Source organism: Liolophura sinensis, chromosome 7 (assembly GCF_032854445.1).
Source record: "Liolophura sinensis isolate JHLJ2023 chromosome 7, CUHK_Ljap_v2, whole genome shotgun sequence".
NCBI classification, from domain to species: domain Eukaryota; kingdom Metazoa; phylum Mollusca; class Polyplacophora; order Chitonida; family Chitonidae; genus Liolophura; species Liolophura sinensis.
This window is the reverse complement of record NC_088301.1, coordinates 59,382,273-59,402,611: the sequence shown is the minus strand read 5'-3', so window position 1 is coordinate 59,402,611 and position 20,339 is coordinate 59,382,273. Positions and strand designations below refer to the sequence as shown.

Here is a 20,339-nt window from a genome sequence, read left to right as displayed (position 1 = left end):
ATATAAGATGCCCCTTCAAAAAATTTGTTACTACATTTTGTATTAGAAAAGTCATTCCTGAAAGTTTATTTTTGATGGTTAAAATTTGTATTCAGAGTTCAGAACTTCACAGGTACTTTTTCTTCACAGATTTCTCGATTAAAAATCACTTATCACCTGGTTTTATATGTCAAAAAACTAGGGGTGTAATTTCCTGAAAATGGTCCTTCCCCTTGACATCTTACATTCTCTCTCTGTTCCTGATGAGCAGGAAGCAGTACAGAAGTGTTGTAATTACACACAAATTGCCGAAGACAAATTGTTCCTGGCCAGATGTGATGATGAATTCCTCTTCCATCATACCCGTCACTGGGGCCACTTGTTGATTCTGCAGTGGTGCACCAGTTTGTCTATTTCTGTCTTGTACCTTACTCTGAGGGATTGACTTTAAAGCACCTGGCATTTTTAAGTCGGACTAGTCCGCTCTGTTGTCTGGATAATCCTCTACTCAATACTGAAGGGAAAACATTATCAAGTCATTTTCATATTTTGATGTAATGATATATTTAGGCTTTGCAGAGAACAGCTTTCCTAATTGTCAAGGGCTTTTCAGCTTTATGAAAGTTTTCGTTACTAAAGCTTTGGTATTATTTGCGTCCCTGTGCATGTTTGGAAGGTTTATTTGAAGTCTCTGAAACATGTTGATGAACACCCACTATCATTGTCTATGCATTGGTGGCAGTAGTCCTGCCAAGAGCTATTACCATAATGTTTCCCCAAGTTTTTGGTAGACATTCTTCCATGGACTGTTCGCCCAGCAATTAGTAACTGGATAGCTTCCAAAGACCCGGCAAAGGTATGAACTCTGAAATAGCATGTCATTTCTGTCTGGTTCAGGCATCTGCAGAGGTACATACAAATTGTAGACATCGGTGAACACTGAGCTTATATGGCTGGATGTCTTGTCTGCTGTCTGTGTTTAAATGATGCCAAAATCTTGAGCGGCCTGCATCCCGTTGGACTGGTAGTTTGACAGAATAAAAGTGGTCATGGTTTTTAGTAATCTGTCATTATATTTCTTAGAGCTGTTTTTGTCTTTATTTAATTTTAATTACACATGTAGGTGGGCAACATGGGGGAAGTGTTTACCTATGATATCAGTTTTTGAAATCTATAATTATGATCTGTATACAGGATTCATTGTTTATCTGGCACCCATTCTCCTTGCCTTGGATAAATTTAGCTTTTGTCTTCAATTAAGTATACCCGGATGTGTCAGTAACTGCAATATAATAATCCAGTAAAATTGCAAGCGATTTCAAGAATTTTATGTCTCCAGTTGAATAGACATTTGGGTGTATGTTTTCTTCACCTCATCACACCATCAAAGAAAGACAATTACATTGTCATGGGACCAGAAAAAAGGAGAAGTGTCATTTGTTTTATGCTTGATGGGTTATTTGCTGTATATTCAAGAATATTTCTCTTATACCTCGACTCTCAGATTTATGGATGACAGAGCGGAGAAAACAACAAACCACCTGACTGGAGAGAACATCCCATTTGCAAATATACATTACAAACCTATTACCATTGGGAATTGCAGTTTCTGTTCTTTGTCGTTTGTTATCGGCCTCCGTGATATACTTACTTGTGACTGTGTGATTATATAAATCACATATACCTCTGATCTGATTTGTTATCCCATTATTCCTGATGGAAATTTCTATGTAAGTATTATTTATATTTTACATTCGCACAACAGTTACGGAGTGTAGAATGAAAAGTGAGTACAAACCTTTGTGTGAGCAGAATGAGCTGGGAGGGAAATTGCATTCCTACAATAAAGTCATAGAGTATTTTTAATGCTGTCCTCTTGAGTGGTGCCAAGCACTCACAGGTTTCCAAGTGCTTAAAAGCGTTTGTCTTGCTGACAGCAGGGAACGTGTTAAATCACCGCTGGCCATAACAAAGGCACAAAACATGGAACTCTCTCATTAAGCTGCTAATAGATATCTTCCAAGGTGCATCCCAACAAAATGATGCATGAAGGGAGAAAAGTAAGCCTAGATCAGCTCTTCCTGTGACTCTGTAACTGAGCTACGTAAAGAAAGGCAATATTTGATGCTGAGACAGGAATAATCAACTTTGTATATAAGTTGATGTGGTTAACATAGTGGGCCAAATGACTTTAACTACCATCTTGTTCTGATAATTTGGAAAACATGGAAAAGACAACAAAATACAGCATTCCGGTTGAAAGGTGCATCTAATACATGTATAATTTATATGTAAAACAAGGGGTATAAAAGTAGATATTACTGTCAAATATCCTAGAAATTTTAGTTGTTTTCTTTAAAGCGCAATGTAAAACATGTTTAAGGCAATGTGCCCTTCATTAAACATTAAAGTGTACACCTATCTTTTACTTTCTTTCCTTACATAGTATAAGCATATTACAATTTTTAATATAGGTTTTGATCAGTTTAGAATGTTTCTTTCTAATACTCTGAGTCATGGTAATTAACCTTGACCTTTCATGACCCTTTCGCAGTGGCGATGACCATTCTCAGAGTCGTGTATCACACTGAGACGGTATGTGGTAGGATACTGGCATATCGATTAACTGTGATATTGGTAATTGATAGTATTTGCCTTTTGGGAACCAATCTATAAGACATCTGATATGTATGAGTAGCTCGCTTATGATAAATGCCATGTTAGCGTAATGATAGAGGAAAAAGACCAAAACAGATCAGAGTAAATATACATATACAACCTTGTTTATTATAGAGTTGATAGAAACATGTTTGAGAATATGTAGGCATACTGTATGTCTACACTGAGACTTTCAAGAAGACTGGGAAGACCTTTTGTTTTGTGTTTTTTTTTCAAGAAGCTCTTGCTATGATATCAGTGAATAGATAAGGCAAAAGGAGCACTGTTCCCGAGACATTTATGAAAGTTAACTACTAATGTGTGCTTAGTTACATGTGAAGAATTTTGCAAAGACTTTGTAAATGTTACCAAGAAGAGTAATTGATAAATATCAAGAGAATCTAGATTGTTGCGCTAACTTTAAACCATTTTACCAAGTATGAATGCTTCTATTGTAAGCCTTGAAGGATCCTGTGGAAACCTAAGTTCTGTCATTTACACCATTCAAGAGCACTTTTTGGTTTTATTCCAGTTAAATTACCTGAGCCACTGACATGATGTTTGCTTGATTGAAAAGAACATCAGGAATGTGTTCACATCACCTCAGTTAACAGTAAGCTGTACAAGATAATTTTAGATTTTTTGATCATAAGCTGTTAAATAGTGTTTTGCCTGATACAAAAAAAGTGTTTTTTGCACCATTGTCTACATGCTTTTCTGTAAGGCATTTTTTGCGTGAAAAATTTGAATGTAAAAAATTCAATCTAGTTTCCTCATGGATCTCGAACAGCTCTTTAAACGCAAGTGCAGTGAGGTGCATTTAATCATTTTACAGCGTCAGACATGCTGGACAGTTTCTGGGATTAATTTATTTTGTTGTTTCAGAACTGTTTTGCATTTGGCTCTAGTATGTTACTTTATTTGGCATCTATGTTTCATCCATTTAGAGGAATGAAAGGCCCTCACCAATCAATACAGTATGGCCCATTTAACAGTTAAAAAAATAGAATGATCATCTTCCACAGTCCTTCCTGTTGTTGGATGGGCATATCAAAACTTAGGTGTTTAAATGTGATAGGTACGCAATTCACAATGTTCTGCATCTGTTTCATAAACAAGTAATCTGGACTGTTTACTCATCAGCTGAAACAAGCACCAGCTTGTTATGGGTTACCACCTCTGCAGGTACATGTGTGGTGTGTATTTAAAGGAAAAGCCGTCTCAAGATCTGTTACGTATTATTGAAAAGGAGCATATTGTTTACTGTTTGCCAAATGTGTTTCTTCCTGTCACCAGCATCAGGTTTTGAAATTATAAGCCTATGTATACAAGAGACCAGAATATTTTTGGTCAAAGTGATTGTCTCAGTTTTCAGTCATATGCACTATCGAATTTTAACACAGATCGACCATTTCTTGTTTTTTAATATTTGCCCCCAACTCATTTGATTTACTGTAAAACTTCAACCTTTTCACATATTTGTAACATGTTTATTCAAGCAAATTCTTGGGCTATTTAAGTTTATGTACACTGATAAAATTAGTTTTTTGTGAAGCCTTGAAATTGGCCAACCCACCAACGTAGTTTTGTCCCCAAAATCAAATTGAAAAGATGCATAAATCACACTGAAAGTGGATCTTTCATATGTGAAAAGGTTGAACTGCTGTACCTGGAGCATCAGGGAGCTCACACTCATTGGTGATAACCCACTGTCACAGTGACACTGTCTCCATCAACTTTCCAAGACAGAATTTGATGGTGTTTATCTCCCTTGTGATATTCTTTTGTTTAGGATTATAAACATCATCTTTATTTTATGTTCAAACATTTTCGATTCAGGCATAGTTGTTTTGTTTATGGAATAGTTTTCTTTTGCTATAAATGAAAATCCTGCAATAAGATTTTTTTATCATCTCATTTTCTATTTTATATAACGGGATGCATTTAAACTTGGATTCTAGAGAGAGCAAACATGCCTTGAGACATGTATGGTGATCATCTCTTATAAGATAGCAACAGAAGAAAGAAGAACAGTGCACATGGTGTAAGGCTTGTAACGATAGCTCTTATCTCACAAATGGTTTGTTATTGTACACATGAGATAAGCAGTAGTATCTTTCGTGATTTATTTGCAATACATTCTTTGTTCACTTGATACAAACCTGTTTATCCTGCATAGCTAGTTCCTCCTCCTGAGTTCAGTAGAAATGAGACGCAGGTGCGTCAGTGTTTCTTGTTCACGCCTATCAAGTTTACTTGGGCTGATGGGTTAGTCTTGGGATCAGCTGCTAGTATGTCTTAAGGTAATAAACAGTCTCTGGCCAATTTTGTGTGCTAGGGCTGCAGAGCACATGATGTTGGCGTGTTTTGTCATCAGGCTGATGCCACTGGAATGCTAAGAAAGGTCCAAAACGTGTTGATCTACAAATTCTTGTGATATTGCTGAAAAAAATACGCTATTGACATTCCATAGCAGCTGAAAACGTTAACAAATTGGCAATTGGGAGCAAAAAAAAAAAAAAGGAAAAAAATATAACAGCAGAATTTCACGTTAAGAATGTGAGCTAGCCATAGTTGTAGTAAATTGTGTATTATTTTCCTTGTGCTATATGTGTTTGTGTTTAGGCTTTAAGAATGCAACTTCAATCCATCACTATTAGCCTCCTCATTGGATGTGATTTTATTTGACAGAATTATAATGAAGAATCAAGTATCAATTTTTTGGCCATTCACTGTAAATGTTTTTTTCTCCATGTTTAATGGAACAACTGCTCAATTCTTCCAATAGACCCTGGAACTTCCATTTTATTGTATGAATTGATGCATATATTTTTATACAATGAGTTGAAAAGCAGAAGTGATGTTGATCTGCCAAGTACAACAGCTGAAGCTGTTGTGTCATTCATTTATTGATAATGCAAATTAGATTCACAAAAATATGGCCTTTCCAGTAGCCCTCAAATTTTTAATCATTGCCCTGTGCTGTTTTGCACTGGAGGAATGTAGTCATAAAGTATTTAGATACCTTTTTACATTCTAATGTGTTGCTTTCCAGGAGAAATGTGAAACATGGTTCCTGCTAATGTTGCTCCAGAAGGGCGGTATCTAAAGTACTTTTGTAACAGGTTTAGCAATGCTTTTCTCTCTCTGTGCCTCTGTAGATTATAAAGATATACAGTTTGCATATGTTACTTCTGTGAGGGCCATAATTTGATGGGGAACATGGATTTTTTCTGAACTTACTGAGAATAACAACCTTGATACACTAAAGCAAACACACCTGTTTATTATTAGGGAACTGTTAGAACCATAAACCGTGTACCACACAGCAAGACTGACATGCTATCCTTAACACTTCCTGTGCACCAGTTAAAGGCAACCCTTACTACATTTTAATACATACACACATCAATATGACTGTTCTGGACATGAAATTATTTTAGTAAAATTGGAGAAGCTTTGAGGAATCTTTTCAAAAGACCATCCTGTAAGAGTTTACAAAAGTCAAAGGTCAAAAAGGTGGTAAAAGCACAGAATATGAAGTAAAGTTGGGCCATTTTGACAATGTCTTAGATAAACGTACACATGGAGGGCGCTGTGGGCATTAAGTTTATGAAGAATTTTGTTTTACACTATTTGATTGTTTGGAATGGGATAGAAAAGTACAAAGTTGTGTACAAATTCTTGAATTTTTGGTCTGGATTTTGACAGCTTATATTCTCAGTTGATATCTTCTGACTGTATGCGGCCTAAACTTTTTAGAAGCAGGTAAGGGAAATAAAATATTACTTCCTATCTTCCATACAAACCTTAAAACATTAAAAGATTAGCAGAGCTCTCAGATTAAGACAGACTTAAAAGTAATCAAGTGATACTGTAAATTTTAGATCGACTATACTGTAATAACTACCTCATTGTGTGTTAATATCAGATTTTACTGGGATCAGAAGGAATCTCTTTGATCTTACTTTTGTCAAACCTAGACTTCTCCGTGGGAGACAAGCCTAAAGAGAATAGTTCCTCTATCTTCTTGTCTCGGTATTAATTATATATATATATATCATTACTGCTCTACTGCACATTTTTTATCTTTTACCCATCATACTCACTGAGAAGTGCATCTTGACATCTGAGGGTTTTGCACGTGTGTTTGGCATCTTCAGACTAAGTCCTGTGACGTGGAACTTGCTTCTTTGGCAGAAAGCACTTATCCAGCTGCCGATCAGCTTTTCTGTTTCATCAGTTATTTGTAGTTGGCTGAAACTTTATTTCCTTGGCCTTAACAGATGTACCTGCTTCCCTTAGAGGTCACAACATCTTTTAATGCATATTCCTGGTAGAGTCTTGTAGATTCATATCCAGAGAAGATTTGGATGCTATCAATGATGCAGAGATTTTTTCTTCTCTTTAAAATACCACAACTGCTTATATCTACACCACATGAATTGTAATTATCGATAATTATTTCCTTGAGGACATGTGGTGATAGATGCTAAAATGCTCATGCTTTATATACATGAGGTTTGAACTTGTACTCACTGGGTGATCCACTTTTTAGAAACATATATACAACAGTAGAAAGAAAAACGTCTGATAACTTGGCAGGATATTTTTGTAATCAACATGTTTTTTTATGTAAACAAATCATACCTTTAGGCTGGAGCTTTTTTGTCCACTATGCAGTAAACCCAGCTCAACCATTTAAAGATTTCTTTATGGGTTTAGGTGACCAGCAATAAATGAAATCTAATCAATCTAATCATTTGTAACAAGGTGGAGAGGTAATGTACTGTCTTAGTAACCAAAACACTGTGGCTTTTAGGATTAGAGTATGCATTCCCACAGTTGATGTACACTTTTTGGTTTCTTAGTCATTAGTGGTAGGTGTATTAAACACTCCATTCTCTAGATTTCATTATCTGCTGTATATCTTTGTTTTTCGTTTTAGTTATTAAACACTCCATTCCCTACATTTCATTATCTACTGTACACCTTTGTTTTTCGTTGTAGTTATTAAACACTCCATTCCCTACATTTCATTATCTACTGTACACCTTTGTTTTTTGTTGTAGTTATTAAACACTCCATTCTCTACATTTCATTATCTACTGTATATCTTTGTTTTTCGTTGTAGTTATTAAACACTCCATTCTCTACATTTCATTATCTACTGTACACCTTTGTTTTTCGTTGTAGTTATTAAACACTCCATTCCCTACATTTCATTATCTGCTGTATATCTTTGTTTTTCGTTGTAGTTATTAAACACTCCATTCTCTACATTTCATTATCTACTGTACACCTTTGTTTTTCGTTGTAGTTATTAAACACTCCATTCTCTACATTTCATTGTCTACTGTATATCTTTGTTTTTCGTTGTAGTTAGTACACACTCCATTCTCTACATTTCATTGTCTACTGTACATCATTATTTTTTGTTGTAGTTATTAAACACTCCATTCTCTACATTTCATTATCTACTGTATATCTTTGTTTTTCGTTGTAGTTATTAAACACTCCATTCCCTACATTTCATTATCTACTGTACATCATTGTTTTTCAAAGCGTTTCATGAAGCCGTTCTATTTTTCTCTCCACAGTGGAATATTTCTGACTTTTTCTATCAAAATCAACAAAAAATACAGAAGGAGTTGAAGGAGACTTCGCCTGAGAGTGAGAAAATTTCCATGGATCCATTTGATGGACTGTGGATGTGCTTATTCATGAAGATCGGTGATCTGTGTGTTGACTCGAGGCCAGCTGTCCGGAAAAGCGCCGGTCAGACGCTGTTTTCTACAATATCAGCTCATGGCATTCTGCTGCAAAAAGCAACCTGGAAAGATGTTCTGTGGAAGGTTTGTAAATATTTGTCTTTGCTTGCTAATCACGATGGGTTGGTATGTTGGCTGTCTTCTGTTTTAACAGACAACAGCATCTAAATGAGCTAGGATGTAACGGAAATTGTGATTGTATTCATTGTGACTTATGATCGTTTTGCTTCTGTAGTAACATATGTGTGAACCTTCTTGTTAAGTTTATTTATTTATTTATTTGATTGATGTTATTATGTCGTATTTAAGAATATTTCACTTATGAAATGCTGAAGCCAATGTGTCAGTTGGACTTGAACTCTCAGCTGTATTGCAACTGTATTGGTGAGTCTCCTGAGTCATTGTGTTGTGCCAGCACACTAACCAGTTGGCCTTGAAGATGACAAATGTTGATGATAAGATTAAATAACCTAATTGTTTATGTGATGTTGTTTATGTGGCAATAAGGAACAACATGTGGTTGTAAGCAATTCTACACTTGTTATCTAAAACAATGTGCTGGTTTATAGGAGTTGTCTCCTTGCTTAAAAATGATGTCGCGAAACAATTATCTCACATTTAAATCGGTTAAAGTCATGTTTCTTGTTCAAGAAAAAAACAAAAATGTATGTTCATAAATCAGGGATTTTAATTTGGAACTTCAAGAGGAATAATCAAGAGAATGATTTTAGTTTGATGGGCTACTTGCATAACTGATATTGCTTACTTGAAACACACCTGTGACTGCTTGTTCCCATTATACATCAGAAAACCTGCTCACTATACACGATCTTCAGTGGCTGAAACATAGAGTTGTTTAAATATTACGTACACTTTGGCTATATGGTGTACATATATGTGCATACATTGGGTGCTAAAGAGTAGAATGATGTGCACCCATACATATTGTGCACAATTACCAGTTAGTGCACAATTACCATTTAGTGCACATGCTCTGCTTGAATGGTTTTTCTTGATGTCACTTGAAACAATATGACATTTGTGGAAAATATAAATTTTTATGTTTACAAAGGAACCATAATAGACATTGTCTCCTGTAGCTCGTTGTGAAAATCACACTTCCGTTTTACTTGTTCGTTTGATTTGTTAAATACGAAATGTAGAGGAGTGGGATCATCATGACACCGCATTTACAGTATTCAACCCTGTTGTTACACAGGACTGTTAAAACAGAATAATTCATGACTTTGTTTGTTCCTCAAATTAGGTGCTATTCCCATTGTTGGAGCGGGTAAAGGAGCTATCCAGCCAGGCATCATCATGTAAGGATGATGCCACGACAGGAAACATTTTGATCCACCATTCACGAGACACTGCGGAGAAACAATGGGCTGAAACCAGAGTTCTGACACTAGCAGGAGTTGCTCGAACATTCAACTCCAAGAGGAAAATTTTACAGCCAATAGGTGAGAGATTGGTTTGTTTTCCTCATTCATTGTGTTCATTTCTTACTGTTTTACTTCAGTTTTAATAATCATAACCACAGAGTAAGTTGTGTTTTGTCAGAGTAATTTCATTGTCATAAAGTAATGTCATCATCAGGCTATCGTGGGATTATAACTAACAAATAAGTAGTGCTCATCTTCCCGTGCTGCCTGCCCTGTGTTATTTATGGTAAGCATGTCTGAAATTTCTGCTTAGCCTTGAGATTGTGCATGTTAGTGACGGCTTGAGCATATTTTCTGGATGTAACCAATTAAGAGCTGAGAATTTCTGTTAACACAAATAGTTTTACATGGAGCCTTTTAGTTAAATTCTTGGTGGAGTGGTGCTTTAAGTGAACGACCAAAGTGTTTAGCGCTGCATTTAGGGAAGAAATTGTTAATTGTCAGTGGCACAGACACAGTTAAACAGACTGAGAATGTAGGGTCATTAGCCTTCTGGCAGTGACATTAAGCACTCTCCATTTAATAGTTATTCTGCACAAATATTGATTACTTCTTAATTTTTGAAAATATTACAATATTGCAATAGATTCAGAATGTCACGAAAAAAACCCATATCATCTTGTCATATACATTATTTGTCATGTGTTATCTGTTCAATTCACATAATATCCTCTGTCATGTCATAGGTGAGCACTGTTTTTCATTTGCGCCAAGTTTTTGCTTTCGTGTCATTCACGGCCATAAGCCAGTTTTTTGTAAGCCGGAAAATAAAGCAGTTTAGAACTGCATCCAATCATAGAATCTTGAAATATTTTTCATTTTGTCCGGATACTATATTTATCTGCTTGTTATTTGAGATTGCAAAACTTGCTAATGAGCTGCATCATGCAAACATTATTAAACTGAAGCCATAATCATTTGTTTTGGGAATATATCACTGGGGGGCAGCTGTGTAATGATGTGTGTGAATTATACTTACATGTTTAGGAGTTCCATCTTCAGTATGATAGTCCAGGTTATTGCCTGTGTATAGAAATACTCTTAAAGGGGTTTTGTACACCCCATTGCAAACTCGGATATCCTCACAGATTCTGTATCACATGTATGTTGGTTACAGTTCACATTTTTGTATGGCTTTGGTTTTTCTCTGGTCTGTACATGATTAGTGTGACAGAATGCTGACCAGACAGGGGCATATTTTAGTACTATTGATTTCACACCAGCTAATCCTGATTTGATGACAAAAAGTCTCTAGCCGATCTTTAGACCTGCCTCTGGCCATGGTCATATTACTGCCCAGATTAGCACCATAATTCAAAAGATTTGTTTCTTTGCTTTACAGAATTTTACTCTTAAATCATCTGTGGTGCCTCTGTGGCCTTAGCATCAGCTAAGGAAATTCAGCTGTGGTTACCAAAGAATGTTTAGCAAGTGACCTATATTTGGCGTAATCATTTATTAGACAAATAAATTGCACTTTACCATTTCTGGTAATCACAATCATTCCTTGATCAAGAGAAACAGATTCAGTTCCATTTTAGGTGATGCTTAAGGCCACAAACGGCAGCTGTGATGCTTTTCACTTGACATTCATTGGTCAGCCAGATGTCAGTATACTGTGAGTGGGTGGGTGGGACATGACATTCAGCATAAGTGGGAGAAGCCATTAGTATTAGTCGGCCAGATGTCAGTATAGTGTGAGTGGGTGGATGGGACATGACATTCAGCATAAGTGGGAGAAGCCATTGGCGCTGGTCGGCCAGATGTCAGTAAAGTGTGAGTGGGTGGGTGGGACATGACATTCAGCCTAAGTGGGAGAAGCCATTAGCATTGGTCGGCCAGATGTCAACATACTGTTAATGGGTGGGTGGGACATGACATTCAGCATAAGTGGGAGAGGCCATTAGCATTGGTCGGCCAGATGTCAGTATAGTGTGAGTGGGTGGATGGGACATGACATTCAGCCTAAGTGGGAGAAGCCATTAGTATTGGTCAGCCAGATGTCAGTATACTTTGAGTGGGTGGGTGGGACATGACATTCAGCATAAGTGGAAGAAGCCATTGGCGCTGGTCAGCCAGATGTCAGTATACTTTGAGTGGGTGGGTGGGACATAACATTCAGCGTAAGTGGGAGAAGCCATTAGCATTGGTCGGCCAGATGTCAGTATAGTGTGAGTGGGTGGGTGGGACATGACATTAAGCATAAGTGGAAGAAGCCATTGGCGCTGGTCAGCCAGATGTCAGTATACTGTGAGTGGGTGGGTGGGACATGACATTCAGCATAAGTGGAAGAAGCCATTGGCGCTGGTCAGCCAGATGTCAGTATACTTTGAGTGGGTGGGTGGGACATGACATTCAGCCTAAGTGGGAGAAGCCATTAGCATTGGTCGGCCAGATGTCAGTATAGTGTGAGTGGGTGGATGGGACATGACATTAAGCATAAGTGGAAGAAGCCATTGGCGCTGGTCAGCCAGATGTCAGTATACTGTGAGTGGGTGGGTGGGACATGACATTCAGCATAAGTGGGAGAAGCCATTAGTATTGGTCGGCCAGATGTCAGTATACTGTGAGTGGGTGGGTGGGACATGACATTCAGCATAAGTGGAAGAAGCCATTGGCGCTGGTCGGCCAGATGTCAGTATAGTGTGAGTGGGTTGGTGGGACATGACATTCAGCCTAAGTGGGAGAAGCCATTAGCATTGGTCGGCCAGATGTCAGTATAGTGTGAGTGGGTAGGTGGGACATGACATTCAGCCTAAGTGGGAGAAGCCATTAGCATTGGTCGGCCAGATGTCAGTATAGTGTGAGTGGGTGGGTGGGACATGACATTCAGCATAAGTGGGAGAAGCCATTACCATTGGTCAGCCAGATGTCAGTATACTGTGAGTGGGTGGGTGGGACATGACATTCAGCATAAGTGGAAGAAGCCATTGGCGCTGGTCAGCCAGATGTCAGTATACTGTGAGTGGGTGGGTGGGGCATGACATTCAGCATAAGTGGGAGAAGCCATTAGTATTGGTCGGCCAGATGTCAGTATAGTGTGAGTGGGTGGATGGGACATGACATTCAGACTAAGTGGGAGAAGCCATTAGCATTGGTCGGCCAGATGTCAGTATACTGTGAGTGGGTGGATGGGACATGACATTCAGCCTAAGTGGGAGAAGCCATTAGCATTGGTCGGCCAGATGTCAGTATACTGTGAGTGGGTGGGTGGGACATGACATTCAGCCTAAGTGGGAGAAGCCATTAGTATTGGTCGGCCAGATGTCAGTATAGTGTGAGTGGGTGGATGGGACATGACATTCAGCATAAGTGGGAGAAGCCATTGGCGCTGGTCGGCCAGATGTCAGTATAGTGTGAGTGGGTTGGTGGGACATGACATTCAGCCTAAGTGGGAGAAGCCATTAGCATTGGTCGGCCAGATGTCAACATACTGTTAATGGGTGGGTGGGACATGACATTCAGCATAAGTGGGAGAGGCCATTAGCATTGGTCGGCCAGATGTCAGTATAGTGTGAGTGGGTGGATGGGACATGACATTCAGCCTAAGTGGGAGAAGCCATTAGTATTGGTCAGCCAGATGTCAGTATACTTTGAGTGGGTGGGTGGGACATGACATTCAGCATAAGTGGAAGAAACCATTGGCGCTGGTCAGCCAGATGTCAGTATACTTTGAGTGGGTGGGTGGGACATGACATTCAGCATAAGTGGGAGAAGCCATTAGCATTGGTCGGCCAGATGTCAGTATAGTGTGAGTGGGTGGGTGGGACATGACATTAAGCATAAGTGGAAGAAGCCATTAGTATTGGTCAGCCAGATGTCAGTATACTGTGAGTGGGTGGGTGGGACATGACATTCAGCATAAGTGGAAGAAGCCATTGGCGCTGGTCAGCCAAATGTCAGTATACTTTGAGTGGGTGGGTGGGACATGACATTCAGCCTAAGTGGGAGAAGCCATTAGCAGTGGTCAGCCAGATGTCAGTATAGTGTGAGTGGGTGGATGGGACATGACATTAAGCATAAGTGGTAGAAGCCATTGGCGCTGGTCAGCCAGATGTCAGTATACTGTGAGTGGGTGGGTGGGACATGACATTCAGCATAAGTGGGAGAAGCCATTAGTATTGGTCGGCCAGATGTCAGTATAGTGTGAGTGGGTGGGTGGGACATGACATTCAGCATAAGTGGAAGAAGCCATTGGCGCTGGTCGGCCAGATGTCAGTATAGTGTGAGTGGGTTGGTGGGACATGACATTCAGCCTAAGTGGGAGAAGCCATTAGCATTGGTCGGCCAGATGTCAGTATAGTGTGAGTGGGTGGGTGGGACATGACATTCAGCATAAGTGGGAGAAGCCATTGGCGCTGGTCAGCCAGATGTCAGTATACTGTGAGTGGGTGGGTGGGACATGACATTCAGCATAAGTGGAAGAAGCCATTGGCCCTGGTCGGCTAGATGTCAGTATAGTGTGAGTGGGTGGGTGGGACATGACATTCAGCATAAGTGGGAGAAGCCATTAGTATTGGTCGGCCAGATGTCAGTATATTGTGAGTGGGTGGGTGGGACATGACATTCAGCATAAGTGTGAGAAGCCATTAGCATTGGTCGGCCAGATGTCAGTATAGTGTGAGTGGGTGGATGGGACATGACATTCAGCCTAAGTGGGAGAAGCCATTAGCGCTGTTCAGATAGATATCTGCTTAGCCTTGATTGGCTGGGTGGGACATGACATTCAGCATAAGTGGAAGAATCCATTAGCATTTGTCAGCCAGATGACAGTATACTTTGAGTGGGTGGGTGAAACATGAAATTTAGCATAGGTGGGAGAAGCCATTGGCACAGGTCAGCCAGATGTCAGTATACTTTGAGTGGGTGGGTGGGACATGACATTCAGCATAAGTGGGAGAAGCCATTAGCATTTGTCAGCCAGATGACAGTATACTGTGAGTGGGTGGGCGAAACATGAAATTTAGCATAGGTGGGAGAAGCCATTGGCACTGGTCAGCCAGATGTCAGTATACTTTGAGTGGGTGGGTGGGACATGACATTCAGCCTAAGTGGGAGAAGCCATTAGCATTGGTCGGCCAGATGTCAGTATAGTGTGAGTGGGTGGATGGGACATGACATTCAGCCTAAGTGGGAGAAGCCATTAGCGCTGTTCAGATAGATATCTGCTTAGCCTTGATTGGCTGGGTGGGACATGACATTCAGCATAAGTGGAAGAATCCATTAGCATTTGTCAGCCAGATGACAGTATACTTTGAGTGGGTGGGTGAAACATGAAATTTAGCATAGGTGGGAGAAGCCATTGGCACTGGTCAGCCAGATGTCAGTATACTTTGAGTGGGTGGGTGGGACATGACATTCAGCATAAGTGGGAGAAGCCATTAGCATTTGTCAGCAAGATGACAGTATACTGTGAGTGGGTGGGTGAAACATGAAATTTAGCATAGGTGGGAGAAGCCATTGGCACTGGTCAGCCAGATGTCAGTATACTTTGAGTGGATGGGTGGGACATGACATTCAGCATAAGTGGGAGAAGCCATTAGCATTTGTCAGCCAGATGACAGTATACTGTGAGTGGGTGGGTGGGACATGACATTCAGCATAAGTGGGAGAAGCCATTAGCATTGGTCAGCCAGATGTCAGTATACTGTGAGTGGGTGGGTGGGCTCATCACACTTAGCATAAGCCATTAGCGCTGTTCAGATAGATATCTGCTTAACCTTGAGTGGCTGGATGGGACATGACATTCAGCATAAGTGGAAGAAGCCATTAGCAGTGGTCAGCCAGATGACAGTATACTGTGAATGGGTGAGTGGGGACATGACATTCAACATAAGTGGGAGAAGCCATTAGCAGTGGTCAGCCAGATAACAGTATACTGTGAATGGGTGGGTGGGTGGGTGGGCTCATCACACTTAGCATAAGTGGAGAAGCCATTAGCATTGGCCAGCCAGATGTCAGTGCACTGTGAGTGGGTGGGTGGGACATGACATTCAGCATAATGGGGGAAAGCCATTAGCAGTGGTCAGAGAGATGTCAACATACTGTTAATGGGTGGATGGGACATGACATTCAGCGTAAGTGGGAGAAGCCATTAGCATTGGTCGGCCAGATGTCAGTATACTGTGAATATGTGGGTGGGTTCATGACATTCAGCATAAGTGGGAGAAGCCATTAGCAGTGGTCGGCCAGATGTCTATATACTCTTAATGGGTGGGTGGGACATGACATTCAGCGTAAGTGGGAGAAGTTATTAGCAGTGGTCAGCTAGATGTCAGTATACTGTGAATATGTGGGTGGGTTCATGACATTCAGCCTAAGTGGGAGAAGCCATTAGCAGTGGTCAGCCAAATGTCTATATACTGTTAATGGGTGGGTGGGACATGACATTCAGCATAAGTGGGAGAAGCCATTAGCAGTGGTCAGCCAGATGTCAGTATACTGTGAATATGTGGGTGGGTTCATGACATTCAGCCTAAGTGGGAGAAGCCATTAGCAGTGGTCAGCCAAATGTCTACATACTGTTAATGGGTGGGTGGGATATGACATTCAGCATAAATGGGAGAAGCCATTAGTATTGGTCAGTCAGATGTTAGTATACTGTGAGTGGGTGGGTGGGACATGACATTCAGCCTAATTGGGAGAAGCCATTAGCAGTGGTCAGCCAAATGTCTACATACTGTTAATGGGTGGGTGGGACATGACATTCAGCATAAGAGGGAGAAGCCATTAGTACTGGTCAGCCAGATGTCAACATACTGTTAATGAGTGGATGGGACATGACATTCAGCATAAGTGGGATAAGCCATTAGCATTGGTCGGCCAGATGTCAACATACTGTTAATGAGTGGGTGGGACATGACATTCAGCATAAGTGGGAGAAGCCATTATAACTGGTCAGTCTGATGTCAGTATACTGTGAATGGGGTTGATAGACATGATGTGGCAGAAATAATGCAGTAAGTAATGTTTGACCCAGGTGAGGTCATGAATTCTTGGCATGAAACAACAGCTGCCATTAAATAAGATGTGTATATGCATGGTTAAACCAATGCAATAGAAGGTAAACACATTTGTAGCTGAACAATATGCACCTTGTTTAACATCCTGAAATAAAAATACGAATTTAAAAATGTCACCTAAATGCTGACTTTTTTGTGTCATTGTACAGTTAACGACAAAGATTCAGGTTTTCGGTTAGTAGTATTTCATGGACTTTCAGTCTATACCTACAAATGTGAGGGAAGTGTCAAAGTGTTGGAGGTGCATAGTGCTGCCCAGGTGAAACATCTTACAATAATTATTGCCAGACATGATAGTCAGCCTGTAGTGACTATACACGTGTGTGAAGCATGCCAACAAATCTCATGTCCAATGCTTTTGTCACTATCCTGTAGGAGGATAACATACACATTACCATTGTGCATTCTTGGTACACTTACAGATCTTAATAGGCTGACAAAGAGCATTTGTAACTGCCAATATTCTGCTGCCATTCATTGTATGATGTATGACTTGCTACATTTATGGACTCAGATTTGACTTACACTGCTTGTGGGGTATGGTCAACAATGGTTGTGCGTCCATTTGTGACATCCATTGTTCTTTGAAAACCGCATCAATATGGTGCAAGTACATTTGTACTTGTGCACATTATACATATTCCACATCAAAATTCTAGTGTCTAGTGTACATCTTTATTTCAAATATGTTGTACATGTTCACACTTTTATAAAGAAAATATAAATATTTCAGTTGGAGGAATTGAAATCTTGTAAATATCATCATGCACTGTTAAAATCAATGACAGTTGTTTTCGTGGTAAGTATAGCATTGTGAAAAACAGTAGGCGGCATGTATGGCCATTGCAGTAGCTGTAGATGTATCCAAACCCCTCAGACACTTAATGTCTGCTGCCTGAGTTTACAGTTGCTGTTTTTTTTTTTTTTTTTTTTTTTTTTTGTTTTATTCCTCTGGACTTATCTACATTTCTTCACCATGTCTTAGTTTATCATTTGGAACATCATCAAAGTGGAGGCTTTTACCAGTTTGGGAAAAGTATTGGTGGCATGAATTTCCACAGAGCTGATGAGAATGTGAGACTGTTGAAGTGTGACCCATTCATCAGCTAAGTTCCCGATCAACTCTCCTGCTTTGGAGGAGAGATGAGTGTGGACTGTATGGAGGGTGTATCCAGTATCTATTCTTCTAATGCAGCTCTTTGTTTCTGAAATATTTCCTGAGACTCAGCTGTGTCTAGATAACGAGCAACATGAAATCCCAATATGAGAAATGTAGTCATAATATGCTGGTGATTTTTTTTTTTTTCAAATTACTTATGATGATAAAATAGTTGTGTATATAAAGCAAAACTGTAATTGGGTGCACAGGCTTCGATGAAAGAGAGTTTGCAGTATTCATGACTTGCAGTTTAAGCAACTGTTTTTGTGAATGATTGAATGGGTTATTAACAGAGATTTATGAATCGCTTCTATTTAGTTTACACTCCTTAGCTGCTTGATTTATCTAACTAACCCCTTATAAGTGACAATATATCACACAAATCCCCTCTCCTCTTCCAAATAATCAGAATTCTGTGCAGTAATCATAGATGGGATCAGTTGCACGGGAGATATGTTTGATGATCGTATTGTGTAAAAGGCATTCTGTCTTAATAAGAAATTTCCTAACGAACACATCTACTTAATACTTGATATTGTTACATACATTTTAAGATTCACTGTGTTGTTATGTGTTTTCTTTTCATAACTAAATCAGTGTGTATGCATTCTACTGAGTGCTCAGCCACACTCCAAACTTTCAACATGGTATAATTGTATATGATTTTACATCAGAGGTTTGATGTTGTCTTCATTTTGAACTGGATGACGGGATATAGTTATACATATATTTAATCATCACATCTGGCATGTGTCCCATTAATTCCACAGCTATGCACATGATTTTGTTAATACCTAAGTCATATTGAATTTAAGAACAGGACCATTGGTGAATTCATTGATAATTTATTTTAATTTTACTCTGATACATTGACAAATTGTCTTGTTTTGCAGGCGATTTTCCACGAGCATGGTCCCTTCTCTTGGAGCACATTGAATCGTCAGCACTGTGTCCAAATGCTGAAGTCTCTCTGGCGGCATTGAAAAGTTTCCAAGAAATTCTTCATGTTAAGCATGATTCATGTTAAGCATGATACCAATGAAAGAACTGAAGCAGCCTAATGGCACCTCAAAGCCCATGTTACCTCCCTCTGAAGAGGTGATTTCCCGCTCTGGAGAAACCACTGTGGGTACTGAGATCTCAAAGGATTTGGACATGAACTCTGGCGAAGACTCCGATATCGACATCTCCTTATGGGCGACAGCATGGAGAGTGTGGTTAAATATAGGGGCCAATGTAACAAAGCCACCTGACCAGACATCAGAGGACAAAGTGTATGTGCCCCCACAGCCTTTTCTAACTGCCCTTATCCAAACATTCCCTCCCTTGTTTCATCGAATCCAGAGTCGGTTTGTAGCTGCAGATCTGTCAAAATTCAGTGGAGTTCTGAAAGGGGGCCCTGTCTGTGCCTGTTCATGGGGAGGTGTCTCCGTTCATCATCCCAACCTACCCGGAAATCACTGTCACACCTCTCCAAGAGGCTACGCTCCAGGCCATGGACACAGTTATCAAGGTAAGTTATCTCTGTTCATGTAGAAAAATAATGGTACTATTTTGTACCGACCTTTAATTGACATACTTTCTTCTGGTCAGACATCATATTTGGCTCGTGATCTTTATATCTTCCAAACTGCCTGACATAAATTCAGTGAAACTTTATGCCTTGGTCACAGGTGGGTCTTTCAGTACATATACTCTATACATATTTATTCTTTCTCAGGTCAGCGGTTTTGACAGTATTGCTGGTGATGCTGTCATTAAATATTTATGTACACATTTATATACACATTTCTAGATTATTTATTCTAAAACATTTGTGGTTTTCGAGTTTTTATGAGGTTTGATTCTTTTTAACTGCCTTTAACCATATTGGTCTTTGTGTTTTGTTTTTGAAAATTCCTATCATGTCGAAAAACATTCACTGCCTTGTGGTGTATACATGTTCTTGCCACAATATGGCTGAAACATTGCTGACATGGTGTTAAGCCATAATCATTCATTCATTCAGGTCAGAGGCCAGAGGTCAGACTTGACTTGTATCTCCAAAAATATAGAGCCAAATTCTTTGAAATTTCACTGGTTGGTTCCACAGATTGTGTTTGAGTGGTGTTGTCACAAATGACTTTTAACTTGTCTTGTTTGACTATTAACATGTCTCAAAAGATTTCATATTAAGTGAAAGTTTGCATGTGGAATCAATTGAAGACCCCCACATTTAATTTAATTAAATTATGTACTGTGTTTAATTCAGGTTGTATTGGCTAGATTATGATCGATCATCTGTACCTAGCACAGATGAACT

At 39.5% G+C, this 20,339-nt stretch overlaps 1 protein-coding gene across 1 annotated transcript in view; it reads left to right on the top strand.

Annotated features, from left to right (window-relative positions):
- LOC135469729 (protein MON2 homolog) overlaps nucleotides 1–20,339 on the top strand; it is a 221,177-nt gene that overhangs the window by 161,794 nt on the left and 39,044 nt on the right. The window contains 5 exon segments of the mRNA XM_064748295.1: nucleotides 8,238–8,492; nucleotides 9,676–9,874; nucleotides 18,931–19,053; nucleotides 19,056–19,426; nucleotides 19,428–19,550. Coding sequence (XP_064604365.1) covers nucleotides 8,238–8,492; nucleotides 9,676–9,874; nucleotides 18,931–19,053; nucleotides 19,056–19,426; nucleotides 19,428–19,550 — 1,071 coding nt within the window.